Genomic DNA, 23,526 nt, shown 5'->3' with positions numbered 1-23,526 from the left:
AAATCTTAAGGTTCAAATCAAATCAAAACATACTTTATTGTCCAAAGAGTTGCATCTTATTGACAAAGTCCAAGAAATACAATGTAGATATATAAAAAGTTATAACAAAGTAAAAATGTAGATATATAAAAAGTTATAACAAAGTAAAAATGTAGATATAAAAAAAGTTCCAAAAATGTATCTGTTTTTCCGTTTATCAGCTGTCGCTCTCATACGAAAGACAACTCTCAGAAGTTGAGAAACTTGTGCGAGCTAAGGACTAACGAGGTCTTACCTTCCAATCACGGTATAAATGTAAATACAAAAAACAGTTTAAAAAGTGTATAGATAAAACACCACCATGTATAAAGTGATAGTACAAAGAATAAATCGTTAATTTATTATTAAAAAGATTCGCTAAAATACTCTTCCAAACTATAATAGGGCCTATCAACAAGTAGGTTCTTCACCGCCTTTTTGAAATGAATGTTGCTTAGATTTGAAGGTTTCATTTCTAATGGTAAATGATTGAACAACTTGCCACCATTAAAGTATATGGAGTCCTTGATTAAATTCGAAGTTGGGTTGGGACGTCTAAAGGTATAATTGCTATTACGAGTAGCATAAGGAGTAGAGGCAAAGTTGAACTTTGAATTAATGTTTATAAATAAGGCAAACTGCCTCTAGGATAAAAAGTGCGATGACTGTTGAAAATTTTATTTGCAGTGAACAAGTTCCTGCGCGATTCTCTGGGTCTTTACAGAGAAATCTTAGTGCCCTCTTCTGTAATTTCAATACAGAAGAGAGAAGGAATGAGTTCCATGCTCCCCAAAACGGTGTTCCATAACGTAGTCGAGATTCAATAAGTGCATAGTAAACGGTATTTGCAATATGGAAGCCCAACTCATTTGAAATCACTCTAACTGCATAACATCCGGAGGAGATTTTACTCTTGAGTTGTTGTTCATTAAATTTCAGCTTATCATCAATGAATATACCGAGAAATTTTGTGTTTAATTTATTTTGTAATATAGCAGCGTCTATTGGAATTTCATAAAGCGAACATTTGACAGATATTATATTCGTTTTTGATGCATGAGAGAGTAAATTTGCATCGCACCAGCTCTTCACCTTCTTCAAGTCGGATGATATCATTCCACCATATTGTAGTATCATCCTTGAATAGAGTGAAACTACCAAATATGTTAATCATAGAAATGTCATTCATATATAGCAGAAATAAAATAGGGCCTAACACAGAACCCTGTGTCAATCGATCTTTTACAGATATAGTATCTCTATAATTTGTATTCCGTTTGCAAATTTTTGGTTTTAGTACATTTAACAAGTTCTCAAATTTGTGATTGGAGATTTTTAGAAAATCATGAAACAATCTCAGTTCTCTATTCGTTCCTATGTTATCTTTCATCAAATCTCTCATAATTTTTCCATCCCATAATCTATTCGTCTTCATAACCAATTACCTCATCCAGTATCTTTTATTTTCGCTTTCGCTCAAAAGATTCGAATATAAAAATACCACAGACCATTATAAAATTATTGTCCGGAGAACATATGATGAGAACTATGTGATGGAATCGGTCAGTAGTTAATGAAAATCCATAAAGTATTCAAGAAACACATTATTGTCAGATTTTCACCAAACAGCTTTACAAAATCGCAACACGTGTTTCACTATACAATAGCTTCTTCAGGCGTGTATATACACACATTACAGACACGCCTGAGAAAGCTATTGCATAAAACACATGTTGCATTTTTTTGTGAAACGCTCAAAATAAAGTATTTTGTGTATATGATGAAAACTGTTCGTGTAGTGGAAACGACAGAAAACATTTCACAACAGACTCAGACTAGTTTTCGTCTGTTTGGTGGAATTTGAGTTTGTTTCCGAAACTAAAACAAGTTTTTTGTTTGTTTTTGAAAACAACTTTCATTTTGAAAATACAAATTTATTAGAGCTGAAAGAAATTTTGTTAGAAAAAAAAACAAAAATGCAACGGGCACTGACGAAATTTCAGTGAAATTTAAAAAACCTTTCCGATTCCGCTTTGATTACATTAGTAATGATTAATAAAACGGCTCTTGTAATTCCTCTTTTCAAAGGCGGTAATGCAGAAGATCCAAATAACTTTCGACCTATCTCCAACACTCTCAAAAATCACAGAAAAACTTGTAAAAAAAGGAGTATTAGCTTTTCTTTATAAATACAATATATTAACCGTCAGTTTGGCTTTCAGAATGCAAAAGGCACAAATGACGCAATCTTTTCTTTTCTTGAACATGTCTACACACATCTCAACAATGGTGAAGTCGTAGCTGCAGTATTCTGCGACTTCTCCAAAGCTTTTATTGTGTAAATCATGAACTTCTTTTGCAAAAGTTGGACTGCTATGCCTTTAGAGGAGTGTGTAATGACTGGTTCAGGTCTTACATACGTAATAGAAAACAGTTGGTGAGATCAAATGAAAAACTATCACAAACTGAGGATATCTTATGGGGCCTTCCACAAGGATCAGTACTGGGCCCGATTCTTTTCCTCATGTATGTAAATGGCCTCGTTACTCTCTCAATTCAAGGAATTTTTATGATCTTTGCGGATTACATCAAGCTCCTTTGACATGGAAAAAATACTTCAAATATGAAAGACACTATCTCTAGTGATTTAGAAGTTGTAAAAAATGGTATGATGTAAAGTACTTGTGCTTTAATGTCAAAAAAACATTCTTACTCACCTTCGGCTGTAATATTAACAATTTATACTTGAATGGACAAATAAAATAAAAATGGGGATTTTGAAGTCAACAATTTTTTCATTCAGTGTTTGTTTTGCTAAAGAAAGCAGTTAGATACTTATGCAAGGTGGGAGTGCAAACCATTATTTTCAAGAGAAAAAATTCACAGTTACTTGTATTTTCCAGGCAAGTAACAAGAAAATAAAATACACTTCCTGCTCCAAAAACAAGTCAGTTTTTTTTTTCTGATTGGAAACAAGTCAAAGTATTCTTTTGATTTGTGTTTCTGGATATTGGTGTTTTTTAAATTGTTTCTTTGTTTTATTATTTAAAGTGCTATAACAGATTTTTTAACAAGCTTTCTCGATAAGATGGTATTTTCTTGGACAATAAAGAATATATCTATATCTCTATCATGTCAAAAGTAAAATTATACTTTATTTTATAATATTCAATAGGGAAATATAATAAATATTTACAAAATCCAAAATAAGAATAACAGTAACATACAAATATATATGCAACAATTTGATCGAAGCAATACAAAAATTAGTACCTTATCCATAGTTTCAAGTACAATTTTCAGCAAAAGAAAGTGAAGCCATTCATGCCAATAAAATGATAAAAGCTATGAAACTAACGAAGATAAATATTGAAAAAAGTTCTGGGTTATGTTTGAATTCACTCAAAATTCATTACTTACGAAATTACTCTAAAAGGGGAGATTCATAAATGTAACTTAAAAGATGGAAAACAAATTTAATTTGAATAAAAACCGTTTCACACAATTTTAAATAAAGTTAGCAATTATATATAAACTACTAACTTTTTCCAACCCTCCAGCTCCTTGTGAGATTTTTGCAACTTCTCTGTACTTTATCAAAACCTCTTCGTTAGTATTTTGACTTATTATATTGGCTATGAATAAAATGAAAAAGAAATGAAAGAGTTCGCGAGAATAAATATTTTTAGGCAAAAAAACGCCAAATTCAAATATTCCGATGTCAAGTTTAGAACAAAAAAAGAAAAACTCTTCAAAAATTCAAATGAAATATTGAAGAACATTGAATTTGGGTGTTTAAACCATTATCTTATAACAATATAAATCAGTGCATATTATAAAAATATCTTTAGAGAAATTATTCATCAGCCTTTTCGGGAGAGATCTCTTTCTTCCATTCTTCTTCCAATTTTTCCGATTTTTCAACATTTTCTATTTGTTCATCACCGGCACCGTTTTCTTTATGCCCTTCATTTTCTTCTTGGTGTTCTTCCTTTTTTTCTTGGTGCTCTTCCTCTTCTTCTTGATTCTCTCCTGTTTCTTCCTGGTGTTCTTTTGATTCTACAGAATTAATCTCATCTACCTTGTTTTCATCTACTTGTTGATTAGGCACTTTGTTTTCTTTCAATTCCTCCGTTTCCACTTCATGTTCCTGAGTTTCTACATCTCCATTCTTTAGATTTATTTCAGCAGTCGAAATTTGTTCTTTAGTGAAATCGCTGGCTTCCAACTTCAGAAATTTTTCCATTTCATCAATTTCATTGGCCATGTCAAACATATCATAATCCTATAAAAGTAAAAGACAAGTAATCAATTTCTAGCAATGAATTCTATAAAACTGAAATATATATAAAATTTTAAAATTCACAGAATCGAAGATATGTATCAATTTAATAAATTGCTTGGTCAAAGTATTTTGAACATTAATTGTATTTTGACCTCAAAATTATACAGATTACATTACCACATTTACATGATCATGTAAATTCGCAATGTCAGAAAGTTTTTTCTATGAAATAGTAAACTTTATTGAAATACCGTTTGTGGTGGCAAATATAGTTTTCTTTCTGGTACTGTTTTATACTTCAACCTCTCAAAAGTTTTTGACACGGTAAACCATAAAAAACTTTTTAACAAACTAGAAGATTACGGTATATGTGTAAGTCATAGGCTCATCGAGTCTTAAGTATCGTTCACAAGCTGTTGTATCATAAATGAAAAAGACCAATACCGATCTGTCCAGCAAAGCTAGTATACTAGGTACTCCAAGGGTCAATTTTTGGACCCCTACCATTCTTATTATATGTGAATGATATGTCTCAAGCATTGAAACTTGGTAGTACATATCAGTTTGCTCATGACACATTGGTAGTTGTTACAGGAAATAATATGTTGGAACTCTCAACAAAAGCTTCAACTGTCTCACAAAGCATGAGCATGTGGTATGAAAAAAAAATGCCCAAGTTAAATGTTGAAAAAAACGGGCATAATAACTTTCAGTAAAAGAAACAACTCTGATAAATCCCCATATGTGAAACTCAAATGCAAATTGATTCCAACTTCAGATCATATAAAGTTCCTGGGTGTTACACTAGATCTGACCCTCAGCTGGGAATCACACATAAACATCTTAAATAGTGTAGTTATACGGTATTTACGAGACTAAGTATCTGTCAGTTGTTTGAGAACATATTACTATGCTTATATTCAGTCAATTATTTCCTATGGGATTATATTTTGGGGCTCTTAATCAAGATTGGATCTTAACATTTCATGTAGGACATACTTTTCTGAACTACATCTTGACAGAGCAATATTGCCCTTCCTGGGCCTTGTCAACTTTGTAAAGAAATATCCCCACAAACGCTGATTAATATTCTGTGAATATGAACCTCAACAGTAGGCATCGAAATGAGCTATCTGTCCATTACCATAAATCAACTTATTATGAGAAAGGTCCACACTATCAAGCAATCAACGCATATACCACACTTCCTCAAGTACTGAAAGATATTGCAGGCCTGAAGAAGTTCAGAAGTTGTGTCATAAGTTACTTGAAGCAGAAATGCTATCATTATTTTAATTGTTGGATGTAATAAACATGTAAACATGTTAAAATTAGTTTTAGATGCTCTTTCAATTGTTTGATGCAACAAACATGTATGTATTTGGGAATTAGTTTTCAGGCTTTCAGATTCATATGTATTTTTAATTTTTGCCTTTGTATTCCACTCCTGTTTTTATATTTCAAGATTTTGTACTGTACCTCAATATTTTGATATTTACATCCTCCATAATTTATAGATTTGTAAATACATTTCGCCTTGTTTTTAAACCCTGACGATTGCTGTGTTCTGTGTTGATCGTTTTGCAATAAAAGTATTATTATTATGACCTTCGTAATAGTAATAATGCCATAAATTCAGAGAAAAAATGGGATTGCACCAGAATTTTTTTTTTTAGTTTTTTCATGTGATGTTTACATTTTAATGATTTGAAAAGTGTTTGCATATGTTACTAATATTTTCCCAACTGATTTCATTCATCAAAAGCTGCTTTCTCATCAAGTCAAGCAGGCAGTGAAGTCTTCTTTAACATTGAATAACAAACTTTTGAATCACAGCAAAGTTTTGTAATTTTCATGTCATTAAATTATTACACCACTTAGTAGGGTTCACATGACTAAATTAATCCAGCATCACCATGCAAATCCTCTTTTCAAAGCGTTTAGCATTATTAAATTAATCTGATAATCAGCTGTTAAAAATCCTTCTTTAAAATGCTGTTTACGCGATGCATGAGCTCATTTGTGAAAAGATTCAAGAAATAATGAATTACATTTTCTCTCTATTCATCTACCTCTTTAATCTGACATGATTCTCTCTACATATTGTTTTTACCTATTTGCTTATCTCTCTGTCTCTTCAACTTATCGTCTCTCGCTCTATATTTTACTGCCTCAATATTGCCCTTTCTCTATTCCTTGAAAGTTTCTATCTTTTACTCTCAATATATCTTTCCCTCTGCTGCTCTGTCCTGACTCTATCTACTTCTCTTGCCCCACTACTATCTCTCTCTACTTGTCTCATATTGGCCTTCATATTTTATTCTGTCTGTCCTCTCTCTTTTGCAGCTCTCTTATTTCTCTTTTTCTTTTGTCTACCTCTCACTCTTTTACTCACCCTCTCTATCCCTCATTCCTCTCTTTTCTAGCTCACCTCCTACTACAGATTTCTCATCTGAACCAAATGAATTTCTTCATACACAGTAAAATATATTTGCCAAAAGCGGAAGGAAAAAAACAATAAAATAAGAACAAGAAATATACAGATTAATAAAAATGAATCACATTTGACTTATCTCCCATGACAGCGGAACATTTGTGTGAATTCATAAAAATATTTTGAGACTAATTCTGAAATCAATCAAATCTCCCTGAAAACAACTTCTATCTCCTGTAATTTTGAAAACTTTATTAGGGAATTGAAGGTTTCATAAAGATTTCATGATTTTATTGAAAAACATGAGCAATCACAAATCTTCTGGTTAGTTTTTATTTTAGTTTAGTCATCAATATAGTGTACTTGTGATGCATGTGATTGGAAACTTTGGTTTACTAATGAATATTACTGGAGTTCTATCCGAACACCAAAAGATACCTCTCTAGGTACATGTATCTTAAATGTCTTAAAATTAATTTCACAATGTTGCCTTATCTGTTGGGATAGAACTCCAGTAACATTCATCAATATATGGGGTAAATAATTTTAAAAGATGAGGTAGATAATATAATTTTCAAAATTGGAATTGAAAAAACATTTTTCCAATTCAAAGAAGACTTTTATCAACAGACATTTAAAATGACAATGAACTCTTCCCAATTACTAACTTTGAATAATATTTTCAAAATTAATCAGAACGGTCCAAAGATGGAACGGTCCATAAAAGATGACTTACATTTGGGTAATAAGGAATCATTTTATATTATAGCAAATAATTTTCCAGATATCATCCAATAACAACATAACAAAATGTTGAAGAAGTACCTATAGATATGTATTTATTAAATATAAATAAGTAATGTTTGATTTGTTTTTAAAGTAATTTTTTCACTTCATGTATTCAAATGCATAATAAAGAAGACTTATTTGTTATTCTGATACCTTTTATTGTACTTATCTAGTAAATTGTGGAATATTGCTTAAACTGAAAATCACTAAATTACAGATGCAATGAAATGAAATTGGAGTGTTTCATTTCTACTTGTACAGACACAAAATCACATGTTGCATGAAGAAAATTACATAAATGTAAAATGGCCTAAAGTTGACTATAACCCAGATAACAAACACATCCCTAAAAATTCTCCAAACCGTGAAGAATCAACCATAAAATTCATATAAGAGAGACAGGAAAGTATACTCAATTCCCTTTTCTCATACTAATGGAAATTTCAATAAACTATCTTGATACTGATTTTTATTGAAATCTCGTCCTGTACACTTATCTTAAGAACAAAGTGATTTTGTAATAGTTAATTGAGTTTAACTAACAAATTTACATTTTTAAACAAACTTTGAAATATTCAACAAAATATTTAACCAATACAGCAGTACCATTATGAATTTGTACTATAAAACAAATCATCTAACGTGAAAAAATTGTACCAAGTAGATGTGATTATGATAGAACTAACGCAGTTCACCATTTCATTCAGGATTTAGAAGAGAAAATACCATTATTAAATCAGTTTTGTCTATCAACCTAAAACACCTAAGTGTATGCCAGAGCTAACAATAAGAGTAAATGAGAAAAAGACATGGGATCAGTTGGTATAATTAGAGATCAATTTGTGAAATCGTTTAATAGGTTTAGATTATAGCCCGTTACTCACCCCACAGTACACATCATTATTGAAAATCTGAGGAGGTAGAGGATGTCTTGGGTTGGGGTCGCTAATGGTCCCTCCTTGACCGGTTGAGTTCGTTTGCATAAAATCTTTAGCTTCTTCAGCTCCTGGTTCGGCAATATCAATGACTTCATACTTGACATTCTTAGAATCTAGGATCAAAAGCACCCTTTGTTGTCGTTTCTTCACCTTCAGAAAAAAAAATTAAAAAGGCATAACTAATTAACAGTAATTTTTACCTCTTTATTTCCAGATATACCACTAATATAAACTTTAATCACCATTTTGGGTTATGAGCTCAATTTTATAATAAAAAAATCTAATTAAAATAATACTATTTGACAATGACAGATAACTTGAGAGAATTAGTGACACTCCTATTTTGTCCAGGGCCCAGAGTTTTTCTGAGTAATGTCAATTTTCCTACTGATCCATCACAGAATAAGATAAACAGAAACGATACTCTTTCACTAATTTTTATATGAAAAACTATAATGTTTTTATTACATAACTTCCCAAGGTTATGTGATAGAATTGGCCGATACTCGATGAAAATCCATAAGGTATTCAAGTAAACGTTATTGTGGGATTTTCACTAGTAATACCACAAGAGGTCAAATTATTTCCGGAAATTTTTTCGAGTTCATCACGAGGGTGATAACTGCAGTTATCACCCGAAGACGATTGTGGATACTAACAATCGAAACGTCGTGAAGTAATTTGGTTTGGAATATTTTAATTTTTATTTTCATTTCTTGTTAATAATTTTTTAATTTTAATTTTTTGTTTGTTGCTTGTATTTTATTTCATTGTAATTTCAGTTTTTTTTCTTTTGTTTTTTTGCTCAATATAATTGTTATTTTTCAGCTAACCTTTTTAATTTCTTTTACAGATTCTTTCAGGGATTTCAAATCACTTTATATCATATTCGACAATGGAAGTCCGAACTGATGAAATTCAAGTATTATTGTTTGTCTGGCAAAACTAATGACAGTAACCCCTTTTTCCTCTTATCCATCTGAAACATCTTTCGGACATGGTTTTGAAATCATTTCGAAATTTGACAGATTTGACATCATCAACAAAATATAAAAAAATATTTATAAACAAATTGAAATAATTTCACGTCAAAATGTCACTTTACTAATTGAATTAAATTGTAAGCGTTTTATGCGTATGACATGTGAGCTATCTTCAACATGAAATCATTTCTAAAAGGTTATTATTACAAAATGAAAATGGTTTTTCGTCATGTCCATTGGTTTTTTGGTGTCCACCTGATGTAACTCGATTACTTGTTATTGATGCCAACTTATGATTTTGAATTAATAGAAAACTGTAGTACGAAATATAATGTGTACATACCGAATATATTATGGATTTGCTTTATTATTGTTTTTGTGTTTGATCTAGTACTTTTTTCGTTTGCCCTCTAGTACTTTTTTTAAATGATTGCGAAAACACTGGGCCTAACCACAAAAAATGCTATAGGCACAGTAGAAATAGCTATACTGTGATATAGGCCCAATCTAAAGTAAAATAAAATAGTCCAACAAAAATCATCTATAGATTTTGGTAATTTCTAGAGGTTCAGTATTTAATCTCAAAATAAATTCAATTATCTTTGACAAGATTCGAATATGACCCGGTTAAGTAGTGAAGGAAGACATCTGTGATTTTCTACTAACAATTGATCTAAGAAAAATAAGTATGGTTAGCTTAAATAAATCTTTCCTTTATGGCATATGTTTTGCTTCTTTAACATGGATGATTTCTTTGTATTTATATTTCCAAATATCAAATAGTGACGCCAATGGTTGGGGGTATTTAACTACTCCTTCCCAAGAAAAGTCAACATCTTTCCCATGGGTTAATTCAAATTTTGGCTTTTTTCGCCAAACAACCAATTTCAACAGTGATAAATTACTGGAGAAACTGAAACCTTTTATTTCTACACCAATTAGCGAAAATAAGTTTGAACAAGGTATGATGAATATTTTAGAAGACCAGAACTTGTATTAGTGATTTCAGAATTGATGGATTTGGGAATGGTGAAAAATGAAGAAGATAAAGAGATCAGAGAGACAGGTTACAAAATTCATGCTTATAATGTGCTGATTAGTAATCGTCTTAGCCTCAACCGTAGTATACCAGATACTAGAAATTCTTTGTGGGTTTTGATTGACTGAAGTTTAATGTTTCAAACTGGTTGTAATCAAATATTTTCAGGTGTGCAAACAGAACATATCAAAGCAGCCTTCCTAAAGCAAGCATAATTGTATGTTTTTATAATGAACACTACCAAACTTTGCTTAGAACAATACACTCTATTCTGAATAGAACTCCTAGCCACTTACTAGAAGAAGTTATTTTAGTTGATGATCAAAGTGATGTAGACAATATACATGATGACATTAAGAACTACATCACACAACATTCATTATCTAAGGTTAAGTTATTCAAACCAGATAGCAGGCAAGGATTGATTCGTGCCAGACTTTTTGGATTCAGGAAAGCTCAAGGGGAAGTAAGTTGGGACAAATTATTCCAAAACATGCTGTACCAGATGTGTCAAACTATTGTTTGAAACAAGCAGAAACATCTTCACTAATTTCTTTCCAGGTTCTAATCTTCTTGGACAGTCACATAGAAGTAAACATAGGCTGGATTGAACCACTACTAGATAGAATAAGAGAAAATAGAACAAACGTAGCTATGCCTATCATTGATATTATCAACCCAGACACTTTTGCATATTCATCAAGCCCATTAGTGAGAGGTGGATTCAATTGGGGTCTGCATTTTAAATGGGATAATCTACCGAAAGGTTAGTTAGCTCTGTAGATAATTCTTCAATCTGTTTGGTAAAGAATTTGCTTCTGAATAGAACTTGTGAATTCAGTAAAATACAAAGCCTCTAACTGCAAGTTAATTTTAAAGACCAGTACTTGAAATATTCATTTTGTTTTTTTTTGTAATCCAAAGTATATCTCGTCAAATTCTGGGAAAGAAATATTGAAATATTCAAGAAATATTCACTTGTAAACATCACTCAAAATGAGAAATTATGCATGCATAAATCGAAAATGTTCCAAATGTATACCCAAACCTTTGCAAATAGTTTAACATGATTTACTTTATTTCCTGTCAAGTACGTACTTGCTACTTTTTTATCAATAAGGTTTAAAATGTCTTCTCTGTTTACTTCTAAAAACACTATAACTTCTGAAATATAATGATTCTGATGTGCCTTCTGTTTGAATTTTATTATTTGGTTTTTACAAAAAAATTAAAACTGAATGGCTGTGAAAGAAATTCTATTTCTCCAACAAGAAAATGCAGGAATATTCCAAACTAAGGAAGAAACCAATTATTTCAAAAAATTAACTCCATACAAAGATGTGTAGATCATACAAAGAAGTAAAATTTAGACACAAACTTGAAGAAAAAACCCTCTGGAAACAACTACTTTCACATAAACATTGAATTACACAAAAGAAAAATTACTTTCTAAACCACTATTTTTATATAACAACATAACATTGGGTGATCTACACATCTTTGTGAAGAGTTTATTTTGAAATCAATTGTAGAAATATACCCCTTTCAATTTGATTGGCTGCATTTTCAAATTAATAGTGTAACAAGGATATTTCAGGTACTTTAAATACAAAAGGGGATTTCATCAAGCCAATAAAATCACCTACAATGGCAGGTGGTTTGTTTGCCATTGACAAAAAATTCTTCATTGATATTGGTGAATATGACGCTGGAATGAATATTTGGGGAGGAGAAAATTTAGAAATATCTTTTAGGGTATGTAAAAAATTTAAGAGCATGTTGTATAATCCATTTGAATTTTTTCATATAGTTCAAACACCCTATTCAATGTTAAAATTATCATTTCTACTACTACTACTAAGCTAGGCTGCTTCCAACATGAATCTTGTAGTGTAATTACCTCACAGTACTGATTGTAGATAGTAGAGTCTATTGAATTTGTATGATACCTTTATTATTGATTTTTGAGATTAAAGTTGTTTGGATCTTTATATTATATTCATTTTTTTTTCATTTTGAAAGATATTCAAAGACTGTTGAACGTTTTATCATAATAATTATGAAAACAATTATGAACTGATCATCAAATTGAAAATTTTCTAATCAATAAACTAAAATATTCAAAACAACTTGGTATAAAGAATAAAGTAACTTGATTTTTAATTGACCAATATCAAGTGCCAATGCTCAATTATTTTAGATCTGGATGTGTGGGGGCACATTAGAACTAATACCGTGTAGCAGAGTCGGCCATATATTTAGGCATAGAAGACCATATGGTTCTCCTGATGGTGAGGATACAATGTTATACAATTCTCTGAGGGTTGCCCATGTATGGATGGATGATTATAAGGTACGCAGAATTTTATTTTTCAAAATCTGCAGTGAATAAATTCAAGTATCCACAATTGTTTGTTTTATATGATGATTAATATTTATTTCTCAGTGTCTTTATCATGAGATGAACCAGACTGATTCTAAACCTATTCATATCTAAAGGGTACACTTAAAGGTCACTTCTAGTCACACATCAATGATTTCTTGGATACAAGTTAGCGGGAGATTTTCTTATGAAAGACAGTATTCATTTATTCCATATATCAGAATAAATTCTGATGTATGGAAGCAGTATTTGTTTTGGATTTAGTCTGTTTTTTCAATTGAGATAATAATCATTATCACCAGGATTATTTTCTCAATCAACGACCTGATGCAAAAAATAAGGACTATGGTGATATTTCTTCTCGACAACAACTGCGTAAAGAACTGAAATGTTACGACTTTGACTGGTACCTCAAAAATGTCTATCCAGAGCTCATTCTTCCCAATGATAATGAGTCGCGTCTCAAAAAAAAGTGGTCAGCCATCGAACAGGACAATTTCCAACCATGGCATTCAAGAAAAAGGAACTACATTGACCAGTACCAGTTAAGAATGTCAAATAGTTCACTGTGCATACAGAGCGAGAAGGATTACAAAACTAAAGGCAGTCTTTTGGTGTTGAGGTAAGCCTAAAGTTACATTTTAATTGCTGTTCAATAAGGAAATAAATCAATCCAAGAGGATGCTATTGGTTTTTTTTACTTAAAAAATAAATGTTGAGTATTTTTATAAGCCGAGCAACATTTTCAGCATAGATTATTAGCAGCTTTCAGACCCTGCATGAAAGTCAAAAACTAAACTTGGTATAAAACAGACAGACGTGAAACAGTTTTGGGGAATTTATTTTGGCCTCTGATTAGTTTACAGGTTTTATTCAGGATTGTTCTATTGTGCAATTACTCCAAACTCGAAAGTTCACCACTTTCTTCTGTTATTGAGGAAAATTTAACTATGGGAAGATGGTGTAGGAAATAAAACTTCTAGACATTTTCAGTTCCATCCTTTAAATGAGTGAATGATTTTAATAAAAAATCTCTCTATAGATTTTCAAACTAATTATGATTTCAGGCCCTGTATGAGAATCAAAAACCAAGTATGGTATGAAACGGACAGGAATGAACTAGTTTTGGGGCATTTACTTTGTTTGCAGTCGGGAAAAATATCTCCCATCTTATATAAATGTCACGAAATGGCTGGAGATCAGGAGTGGAAACACAAAGGAGGGGTGAGTGCTTATTTTTATCTTAGAAGGAAATGTATTTTTGCTTGATTATACAACATCGTCATTTTCGTATATACTTTCGACTCCAAAAATTTTATCTGTGAATTTTTTTTGACATATTAGTATTGATTAGTACTGAAAAATTCAATCATATTGTTGTAACTGTTCTTTTCTTAGCGAAGAAACAGAGAAGTAAACCAGATACTAAGGATTGATTTATCAGATGCCTAGTCATAGAGAAATTGCTCAATTTTGGCTAATTACAATCAGCTAAAAGAGACTAGAGCACTAGAGCACGAAACTAGAGCACACAAACAAAGCACTAATAATTCAACATGAGAAAACACTTTCGACCTGCCATAGATCTCATCAGTGGTGCTAGGCTGGTGCTAGCTTTTATGGTAAAGATATCAGAGACAAAATCATCAATGGTTGCTTGTAAGGCATCATCTTTAAAGAAAGTTGGAAGATCATAAACAAAAATAATAACATCAAAGACATATGGCCTGCTTTATTTGCAAGTCATAGTATCAACATTTAGTCAGCAAACTATTATGTCAGTCATAATAAAAAGCTATTGAAATTTCAAACATTGAAAACCCCTTTCTGATTCAAATTTCATTTCGAATGTTTTACATGAAAATGGTCATTTAGATTCTTTAATTTCATTAATTTTTTTGTTTTTGTACGAGCCTGTAGCTTTCGTAAGCATAGAATGCTACTGAACACTGATTCATATAATAGTATACATACTATTACTGTTATTCTTTTGTATTTGTGCAGATTCACTCTCACTATTCATGTTGTGAACTAATAGTTAGAATCAAACAGTGAATAAAAATGTGCATGAGCAATAAAATTATACCTATGATTCCACTAAACCATGACATCTATTATGCTATCAATTATGATAATTACTTTGAAAAGGTTATAATATTTGAACTAAAAATTTCATGCTGAATGTTCAGTTGATCATATACCGATTAGGAAATTGAACGAATTCCTTAAATTAACATTTCACTTCATCAAGCTTTTTGTTTTTCATGTTTCAGAAGGAAACGCCAATTTACAATTTGGCAGCTGGTACTTGTTTAGGAGTAGAGCAAAAGGCTGTTAACGCAATGATACAGATGATGTTGTGCACAGATTCAAATTTAACTAAGTGGGATCTAGTGAGGTGAAGCTAGTCAGCTTTTGATAATGGAACATACAATCATTTCGAATGAGACTGAAAAACAAACTATAATTTGCAACGTCCACTATTAGCTTTAATGAGATATATTTTTTATTCATAATGATAATATATAAGATAACGAATGATCTAGACCTAGTACTACTGCAAGATATATACATTTACGTTTTTCCGGGTTTCATTCCATGTTCTGTGTTTTTGATCCTCACAAGGATCATTTTCACAATGTTTCGGCAAAGTATCTTTTGCCATCTTCTGGTGATGTCTGGATTTCTGTCTGGATGTCTGGAATAACTCGTTAACTAATGGGGTGTTGATTATTTCTTTGGAAGTTTATTTGTTAATACTTGGCACTGTAACGTCACATGATTCTAAACACTAGTAAACTGATAGACCATATACAGTTTTCTATTGAAAGATTTGTTTTAAATTTCATAAGCGTCAGCGGTACAGCACACACTGAAGTGTTTTTCTATGAAAATCATTTTGATGTAAGTTTCAATAATATTAATTTTTAATTGATTATCTATCTTCATTTCTCAAAAATCAATTTTTCCTAGAAAAACACCCCTTTCAATTTAAATTAAAGTAAGAATTTTGAGAAACATTTGTATGGTAACAGAGATTTGTATTGCTTTATTTCAGTTTTTTACACTGCTTAACTACAGCAGTTTTCTTTCAAGTCTCCAGAAAAAACTGCAGCCGTATGGGCTTATTGCATTTTCCCTCATCTTTTTTCAACATTCTTGTTCTTTGTAATAGTTTATACAGGTCCCTTGTTGAATGGACAGGTCATACTCATATTCCTCTGAACATAATTGGGGTTCTCCATAAATTCATAAATCGTTTGCTTCTTGATCCACTGCTTCATTTTCACATAAAATATAACAAATTGTTTGTCCTTTTATTGCACATCCTGCAGCTAAGGTTTCTATTGTTCAGCCCTGTTTTATTCAGGTATTCTCTCAATGGACAATACCCAGTGAGTAGTTCTGGAATTTTTCTAAGCCTGTCTCTGCTATGTTGAATTGGATCTTCAGTTTCCATCCAGAGTGATACTTTCATAAAGGTTTTCTCATTCGTGTCCTCAGGTATATTTTTCTAGTAATCTTCATGTTTTTTATAAACCCACTTAACAATCTGGTTCCGTAAGAAAGTTTTTGGTGCACCTACAGCTGGTTTAGGGCCACACTTATCAGCTTTTTCATCATCTATGACATCCGAGTGTCTTTATATTCAGTATAGAGTCAATATATTCTTGTCTGCAAGTGTCCTCAGTTTTTAAGGCATTCCCAGACCAGTCTTAACGTCACTTTTGGATTTATCAGTTCCCCACATGCAACCTGACTGCAGAAATATCTATCCGCTCATTTCGCTATTTCTCTTGTGCATAGCAAGATTGCACACACTTCAGTGGATAACTGAAATGTATTTTTCTCTCTGCAAAGTAAATTCCAGCTCCTGTCACATGTTCTATTATTGACCTGTCTACACCAAGTATTTCTGCCTAGCATGTTCTTACGATGACTGTTCAATCTTTCCACTTTGAATTGGCCCTCATGCTTTACATTATTAAGGATTAGTAGTATTTCAGTTAGATCAGCTAATGTATTACTCATTTGGAGGTCTTCATATTTCCAAATACAACAGAACAGAAGATGAAGTGACGGAAATGGTTATCATATCAATTATTGATAAATTAGATTGACTTGAGAGTGACTAAATTAGTTAATTTTTTCAATTCATTGAAAAATATTGGTTTTTGGGAATCGGTTGCATAATTATATTCTTATTTAAACACAGTGAACATTCCTTATATACAGTTCTGCAGTTAATTTTTCCCATGGAAGTGGGAATAACCCCAAATATTCATTGTGAAGTCATATAGTATTGTTAATATTTCTAGTTTTATTACTATTCAAATACTATTTAATGCACACTACTTTTCGATAGATTGATTTTGTCAAATAGTGAAAATAATGTTTCTTATTATTTTTTTGGGTATATAATCTTCCACAATCTGTTAAGGTTTATATTTTCGTTTTCAACCTCTCTTCTTAGTAATGGCAACCAGAGAGTATTTTCTTTAAATAATGAATTATATTGAGTGATGTCTTGATCATTTAGAAAGAACAAAAACCCGGCTGGTAAACTGTAGTGAAATGGAACTTGTTGTAATCGTGTTCATGAGGAAGACCCAGCAATATGATTAAACACCATTTTATCAATAAATATAAATCACATACATAACAGTGATACAGAAGTAACTTAATTGTCAGAAAATATTGGTCGGTCGGTAGCCAGGCGGTTCGACGCGGGTGCTTTGTTCACTCACTCGAAATGACTGCCGTGTTGGTCGATGGTTCAAGCCCTAGTCTGAACGATCGATTTTCACTTGCTATCGTCCAACCCGGTTAGGAATCACACGTTAAAAGGAAAGACCTCGTTAATCCTCATCTCGCACAAGTTTCGACTTCTGAGGGTTGTCGTTCGTAGGGGTGCGACAGCTGGTTAACGTAAAAACAGATTTTTAAACAGATCTACCGAACTAACTCATCAGAATTCAGGAGAAAACGTAAGGTCTAGTTACAAGACAGCAATGGAAACGCTGAAGTCACTCATCAGACAAAAAAGGGTTTTCAATACTTGTCGAACAAAATGTTTCATCTACTACTGCGGCAGACATCTTCAGTAGTATTACCGTAGTCAACTATTATTCGTGTTCTCTAATCGTGACTCCGGATGAGAAAGACTATGTTCTTATATTATTGATTATTTGTTCAATGCATTACGGGTATATGGAACACTTAGAATAGTATGAAATACATTTGAGGCCAGTCATAAATGTGTATTAGAAACATTCTTCAACTTGTTTATATCCAAAATCAATCCCAGGTTCATGACAATATTGATTATTAGATTTTATTTATGTTGTAATTTGTAGGAAATCGAACTGTTAACACTATTGAACCGGATTTTAATCATCAACATCAAATGATATATTATCAACATAACACCCTAAATCAACAACCATTTTCAAGGAACATCTATCAAATAAAGTGAACATGACTTTTTGTAAGTGTCTAAGTTGATATATTGTGTTTTAATTGAAAAGGTTGAAACAATACCATATTTTAATGACATGGTTGTTTATGAAAATGACATTATTTTAACATGTAATAATCAAATTTGACACTTCAGTACTATGAATGCTATTTTCTTATAAACTTTTATTCGTGTTGATGTATCTGATTTACTGGTAGAATAAGTTATGATTCAAATGTGCCAAATCGTAGAGTATGTTAATTACCTTATTGAATCTGTCATTTTTACTCAGTAGTTTAAATTTATTTTTCCTAGTATAGTTTCTTGCAGTAGAACTAATAATATTCTAATTCAAGCAGGTGATTGGTTATGAATCTCATTACTTTGAAATTAATTTATATTTATGTATAAACTTTATATTTTTCATTTGTAATATTTTATTTCACAAGTGTTGTTATGAGGTGATGGTTCATTTCTATACATCAGGATATTACTTCAAGTTTATTTGAGTACCTTTTAATTTAATAAAATAAATATTTTTTTGTTTCACTTTGGTTATCATTTATCCCAACCATTACATGTAATTTTCTTTTTCCCTTGGCTCTCTAGCTTGTAAATCTGTAGAATTATAATTAGTAGTATTTGATGAAGCGCAAATTACATTGATACTGGTAGCAAAAATTGTTTTGAAAGAAATAACTGCACGGTAGTTGAGAGAGGCAGTCACTCCTTTGTTTTGCAGACCACGGTCTCCAAGTAAAAACGAACGGCCGTTGAAACACTGGAAAACAGTTGCGGATTTTCTAGCGCGAGTATTGAATTTTTGAGCATACACACTGTCACAGTAGCGGATCGTATATGACTATTTTTTTTTCAAGGACAAAACACAAGCATTGCAGGAAAATCCTTAGGGCGCTCTCAGAGCGGTGACTGTGCGAAAGTAGCAATTCACATTGGATTTGAATTACTGGAGATTAAATCCATTTGGAAAAACGTTCTCAGGAAGTTTATTCCACATAAACGTAGGTCTCCAGAAGAAAGAGTTCCTAAATAGTGAAGTTCGAGGTGTACTGAGTGTAACCTCAAAACGATGAGCAGCCACAGTCTATCGCGAATCTCTGATACGAGTATGTACCGCTCTTGTGGAATCAAATGTGCCAAGTCACTTGAACACTTCTCGTGAAAGTATCTATAGAAAAGAGACAAATCTCCAACCTTTCTTTGCTGTTCCAGGATATCAAAGTTGCATGTGCTGTTCGTGTCTCCAATCAGGCGGATGGCTCTTTTCTGAATGGAATCCAGCAATTTCAGGGTATGTTTAGGGGCAGAGCTCCATACCTGAGAACAATACTCTAAAGGACTGATCTGAGCTTTATGAAGTATCGAAAGTTGCTGAGTTGTGTACAGTTTTCTGGTTCGGAACAGTGTTCCTCTCCTTTTCCTGTGTCACCTCAACTGCAAGTGTATGTGAATATTTAAAATTGAAATACTTACCATTACCCAAAAATAATCTCTTCTGAAAATTTACCCCTTTCATTAGAAACTATGATTAGGCTTTTGATTACACCAGTCAATATAAAGTATTAGGAACCACACGTTAAAAGGCCAGACCTCGTCAATCCTTTTCTCATACAAGTTTCAGCTTCTGAGGGTTGTCGTCCGTAGAGGAGCAACAGAATATGCAATAAAAATAAAAGAAAATAATTAAAATGATACCAAGCTAATACTGACAGTAAATTGATATGTTGAAAATATTGCCCGTGAACATTTTTTGCTAAGGCAAGGACGAAGATAGAAATTAAATGCAGGTTTGGATTTCAAATTGAAGTATATATATTTTTCAAATCCAGTAAACTAAATCGGTTAAAAATATGTTTTATTTACAATATATACAATAAACAAAAAAGTAAGCTCCCTCTCTCATAATCTCTCATAATAAAATGGTCAATAATAGGTTTTACATGAAGTCTAACACTTATCAGTATACAAAAATTGGTAGCAACGAAAGTTCAATATTTTTACCTTGCTCTAATCATATTTTTGCGTATTTTATGAATGAATGAAATTGCATAAATAATATTTGAAAGATTAATTGTAAGAATTTTTTTATAGCGAACAAATTCAAATAGCGAACAGTTGAAAGCAATCCAAAAATAAGTTTTCTTCACCTAAAGAAGCCAACTTGGCTGGTGAAACGCGCGTCAAGAAGAGTATTGAAATTCTGGTGATTGGGTTTGTTTTTGGATTGATTCTACGCCAGAGGTACCAGTTTTACCTTTTATTAGTTGAAAACAAGTTGATTTTCAATGGGAAAGTGCTATTAAATCGCTCAGTGTCACTGTTTTTCGAGTTTGAAAGCCGTGGATTTTTGAAATTTCTTCCTGACGTTTCGATGGCGTGAGTGGCTAGCTTCTTCAGAGGTTTTAACCATCATGGCTTGCTGTCCCATGACAAACTTTTAGGCTTCGTAAAGCGCATTTATGCCTTGTCAGGTAATTGGTACCTGAATTTGTATCTGTACTTGAACCTGGAACATTAACAATCTTGCTGTCTGTTGTCATTCTGTTCGTTATTCTCGAATTCTTTAAAATGGGGTTCCATATTCGTTTGAGGTTCACCGCTTCTTCTTTTCTATTGAAATTATCCGTGTGTTTGTGGATCTCTGTGGTACCTCCCGTGGTACCTCTCTGTGGTACAGTATCCCTGGTTGGGGGCAATTAGTTCTGTGTTTTCAAACAAAATTATGTGGTCTCCTTCACTAAGCGCGTGTTCTGCCACAGCTGACTTGTCCGCTTGGCCTAGTCTGCAGTTCCTTTTATGCTATTTCAGTCTTGTTCCCATGGATCGTTTGGTGGTTCCGATATATACCTTCCCACAAGTGCACGGTATGCGATAGACCTCTGCTGCTGATAATGGGTCTCTTTTTCTTTAACCGACCTGACGCTTTGTTGTATCTTCCTCGTGAGTTTGAAGACTGTTTCAATGTCGTGTTTATCCAATGGTTTTCCAATTCTGTCCGTGACCCTAAGGATAAACGGTAGATATGCGCGTGCAACCATCTGATCCTTTTTCGCTTTTTGAACCGTGGTACTCTTCGTATTCATGGCTTTCCTGATCTCGGAGGCACTGTATCCATTCGATCTCAAGGTCACTTCACGGTATTTCAGTTCCCTCTCCAGATGTTCTGGTTCACATTCTCCGAGCCCGTTCAGTTAGAGTGGAGATGACTCCTCTCTTTTGACTAGGATGGTGGTTCGATAGTGCGTGCAATGCAAAAGAAGCCCCATTTTCAGGAAATCGAGATAAACGAACAGAATGACAAGGCATAAATACGCTTTAAGAAGCCTCAAAGTTAGTCATCGGACAGCAAGCCATGATGGTTAAACCTCTGAAGAAGCTAGCCACTCGCGCCAGCGAAACGTCAGGAAGAAATTCCAAAAATCCATGACACAGAAAACCTCAGCCGCGAAAGTCTAAACCATTTTATTAAGTCGCTGTTCGTAACTACTTCATGGATGTGAGGCTTTGGCCAAATCTCCCAGCAGTCTGTCAATGGCTACATCTCCAACGGTCTGCTTGAAGAGCAACTCTTCCAATCCTCTTCTACTAACCGACTGCACAGCCGGTAGAGTCAGCAGAAGTTTACCGAATCTCCCTTTGGGATGGATCTGCCTATGTGCGCAGTATTCATGCAGCATGACGTGTGTTTGATCTTGAAGGAGTTCTACGTGGGTCGGTTCGCACAATCCTCTGCTTTCTGCAATATTTTGAGATGGTCAGTATATGGAAGAAGAAAAATTGGTTATTATAATAAAATAATTATTACCTACATTTGGAGCTTTCGGAAGTTGCATTTTTACCAGAAGGAAAAGTTCGGGCATTTCCCTTCTCGCGATTATCATAACGGATATACCGCACCGATATTTACGAGGTGAAAGAACATAGTGGATGCATTTTTGGCATTTTTTAGGAAAAGTGCACATAACAGGATGGTCCGAACTTTGGTTATTTGTGAGAGAAAAGGAAATTAAGGATTGGTATTTACTATAGGAAAAAGAGTATAATGCTCTTAATTTTTCTAAAGAAATGAACTTTAAACTTTCAAGCAACTCTCGGATATACCTACACAGTAGGTTGAATGGACTGACGCCTATCAAAAAACAACTACTCCCCTGGCTAATACCACGAAGGGCGTTGGATTATATCCGGCAGGCGTCAGTGCAGAAATCTTCACAGAAAATGTCCTGCATATGTAATTGGCAATACAACTGAAAGAGTCAACCTTCAATTTTGGAAAGGGCACATTTGCAGACCGGTTTCCTGCACTGACGCCTGTCAAAAATAATCCAACGCCCTTCGTGGTATTAGCCAGGGGAGTAGTTGTTTTCTGATAGGCGTTAGTCCATTTAACCTACTGTGTAGGTATATCCGAGACTGGCTTGAACATTTAAAAGTTCATTTCTTTAGATTTGTTTACTGCCAGTCTTCAAGCATAGCCCACTGACTAATAAGAAAGTTTTTCTTCCTTATTCAGAGGAATCGGGCGAATTTTGGATAAGCAGTTGGTTAATACCTCGTCCACTAGATGGAATGACATTTTGTTGTTCGCTCCAACTTAGGAAGAGGAATAAAATACTCTAAAAGGATTCCGATTTTCAATTATGGAATATCATTGACTTTAGGTCAATGATGGCCACTATCTTGCACTGACGAGTGGCTAATGAGCCCGAAACCGGTCTGCAAGTGTGTCCGTTCCAAAATTGAAGGTTGACTCTTTCAGTTGTATTGCCAATTGCATATGCAGGAAATTTTCTGTGAAGATGCCTGCACTGACGCCTATTGGATATAATCCAACGCCCTTCGTGGCATTAGCCAGGGGAGTAGTTGTTTTCTGATAGGCGTCAGTCCATTCAACCTACTGTGTAGGTATATCCGAGACTGGCTTGAACGTTTAAAGTTCATTTCTTTAGATTTGTTTACTGCCAGTCTTCAAGCATAGCCCACTGACTAATAAGAAGACTCTTTATTTTTATTATTAGAGAAAAGGGCGTGATGTGCGAAATTTTTATTATTGGTTAGAAAAAACAACATAACGTCCAGGATTTTTGATATCTACGATGAAAAATGGTAAATGGGCCGAGTTTTCAAAATAAAAGAGATAAAGCTCTGAATTTTTGGTATTCGCGAAGAAGAAGAGTA

At 33.0% G+C, this 23,526-nt stretch overlaps 3 protein-coding genes across 4 annotated transcripts in view; 1 reads left to right on the top strand and 2 right to left on the bottom strand.

Moving 5' to 3' along the window:
- Positions 1 to 3,153: 3,153 nt before the first annotated feature.
- On the bottom strand, positions 3,154 to 8,841 carry LOC111506276 (SH3 domain-binding glutamic acid-rich protein homolog). The gene is made up of 3 exons (XM_023161302.2): positions 8,665 to 8,841; positions 8,411 to 8,614; positions 3,154 to 4,303 (listed from the first exon to the last, which is right to left on the bottom strand). The coding sequence occupies exons 1-3, from the start codon at positions 8,707 to 8,709 to the stop codon at positions 3,875 to 3,877; spliced, it is 678 nt and encodes a 225-aa protein (XP_023017070.1). The 5' UTR covers positions 8,710 to 8,841; the 3' UTR covers positions 3,154 to 3,874.
- Positions 8,842 to 9,866: 1,025 nt separating this feature from the next.
- On the top strand, positions 9,867 to 18,876 carry Pgant35A (Polypeptide N-acetylgalactosaminyltransferase 35A). Of its 2 annotated transcripts, XM_074172666.1 has the most exons (10): positions 9,869 to 10,138; positions 10,231 to 10,409; positions 10,457 to 10,595; positions 10,655 to 10,952; positions 11,048 to 11,252; positions 12,084 to 12,241; positions 12,687 to 12,839; positions 13,172 to 13,491; positions 13,937 to 14,093; positions 15,143 to 18,876. In XM_074172666.1, exons 3-10 carry the CDS (start codon positions 10,462 to 10,464, stop codon positions 15,269 to 15,271), a joined length of 1,554 nt encoding a protein of 517 aa, XP_074028767.1. In that variant the 5' UTR covers positions 9,869 to 10,138; positions 10,231 to 10,409; positions 10,457 to 10,461; the 3' UTR covers positions 15,272 to 18,876. The 2 variants fall into 2 exon arrangements, with proteins under 2 accessions (XP_023017071.2, XP_074028767.1); XM_023161303.2 differs by having other exon boundaries at positions 9,867 to 10,409.
- Positions 18,877 to 20,161: 1,285 nt separating this feature from the next.
- Positions 20,162 to 23,526, bottom strand: part of LOC111506285 (nuclear receptor subfamily 2 group E member 1) — a 29,174-nt gene continuing 25,809 nt past the window's right edge. Inside the window, exon 8 of the mRNA XM_023161313.2 lies at positions 20,162 to 22,084. Within this exon, the coding sequence (XP_023017081.2) occupies positions 21,837 to 22,084 (248 nt within the window). The 3' untranslated portion in view covers positions 20,162 to 21,836. The remainder of the gene's footprint in view (positions 22,085 to 23,526) is intronic.

This window comes from Leptinotarsa decemlineata, unplaced genomic scaffold (genome assembly GCF_025532065.1).
Source record: "Leptinotarsa decemlineata unplaced genomic scaffold, Ldec_3_MD MMD2_tig00000133_RagTag_RagTag, whole genome shotgun sequence".
Classification (NCBI taxonomy): Eukaryota; Metazoa; Arthropoda; class Insecta; order Coleoptera; family Chrysomelidae; genus Leptinotarsa; species Leptinotarsa decemlineata.
This window is presented reverse-complemented; position numbering and strand designations above follow the sequence as displayed.

Bases quoted from the DNA above. Each gene is read 5' to 3' on its own strand.
- LOC111506276 (XM_023161302.2), bottom strand. From the start codon at position 8,709: ATGGTGATTAAAGTTTATATTAGTGGTATATCTGGAAATAAAGAG. The intron at 8,615-8,664 runs GTAAAAATTACT...TTTTTTCTGAAG, and splicing joins GTATATCTGGAAATAAAGAG to GTGAAGAAACGACAACAAAG. The intron at 4,304-8,410 runs GTGAGTAACGGG...TTACTTTTATAG, and splicing joins ATAATGATGTGTACTGTGGG to GATTATGATATGTTTGACAT.
- Pgant35A (XM_023161303.2), top strand. From the start codon at position 10,136: ATGGTTAGCTTAAATAAATCTTTCCTTTATGGCATATGTTTTGCTTCT. The intron at 10,410-10,456 runs GTATGATGAATA...TAGTGATTTCAG, and splicing joins CGAAAATAAGTTTGAACAAG to AATTGATGGATTTGGGAATG. The intron at 12,242-12,686 runs GTATGTAAAAAA...CAATTATTTTAG, and splicing joins ATTTAGAAATATCTTTTAGG to ATCTGGATGTGTGGGGGCAC.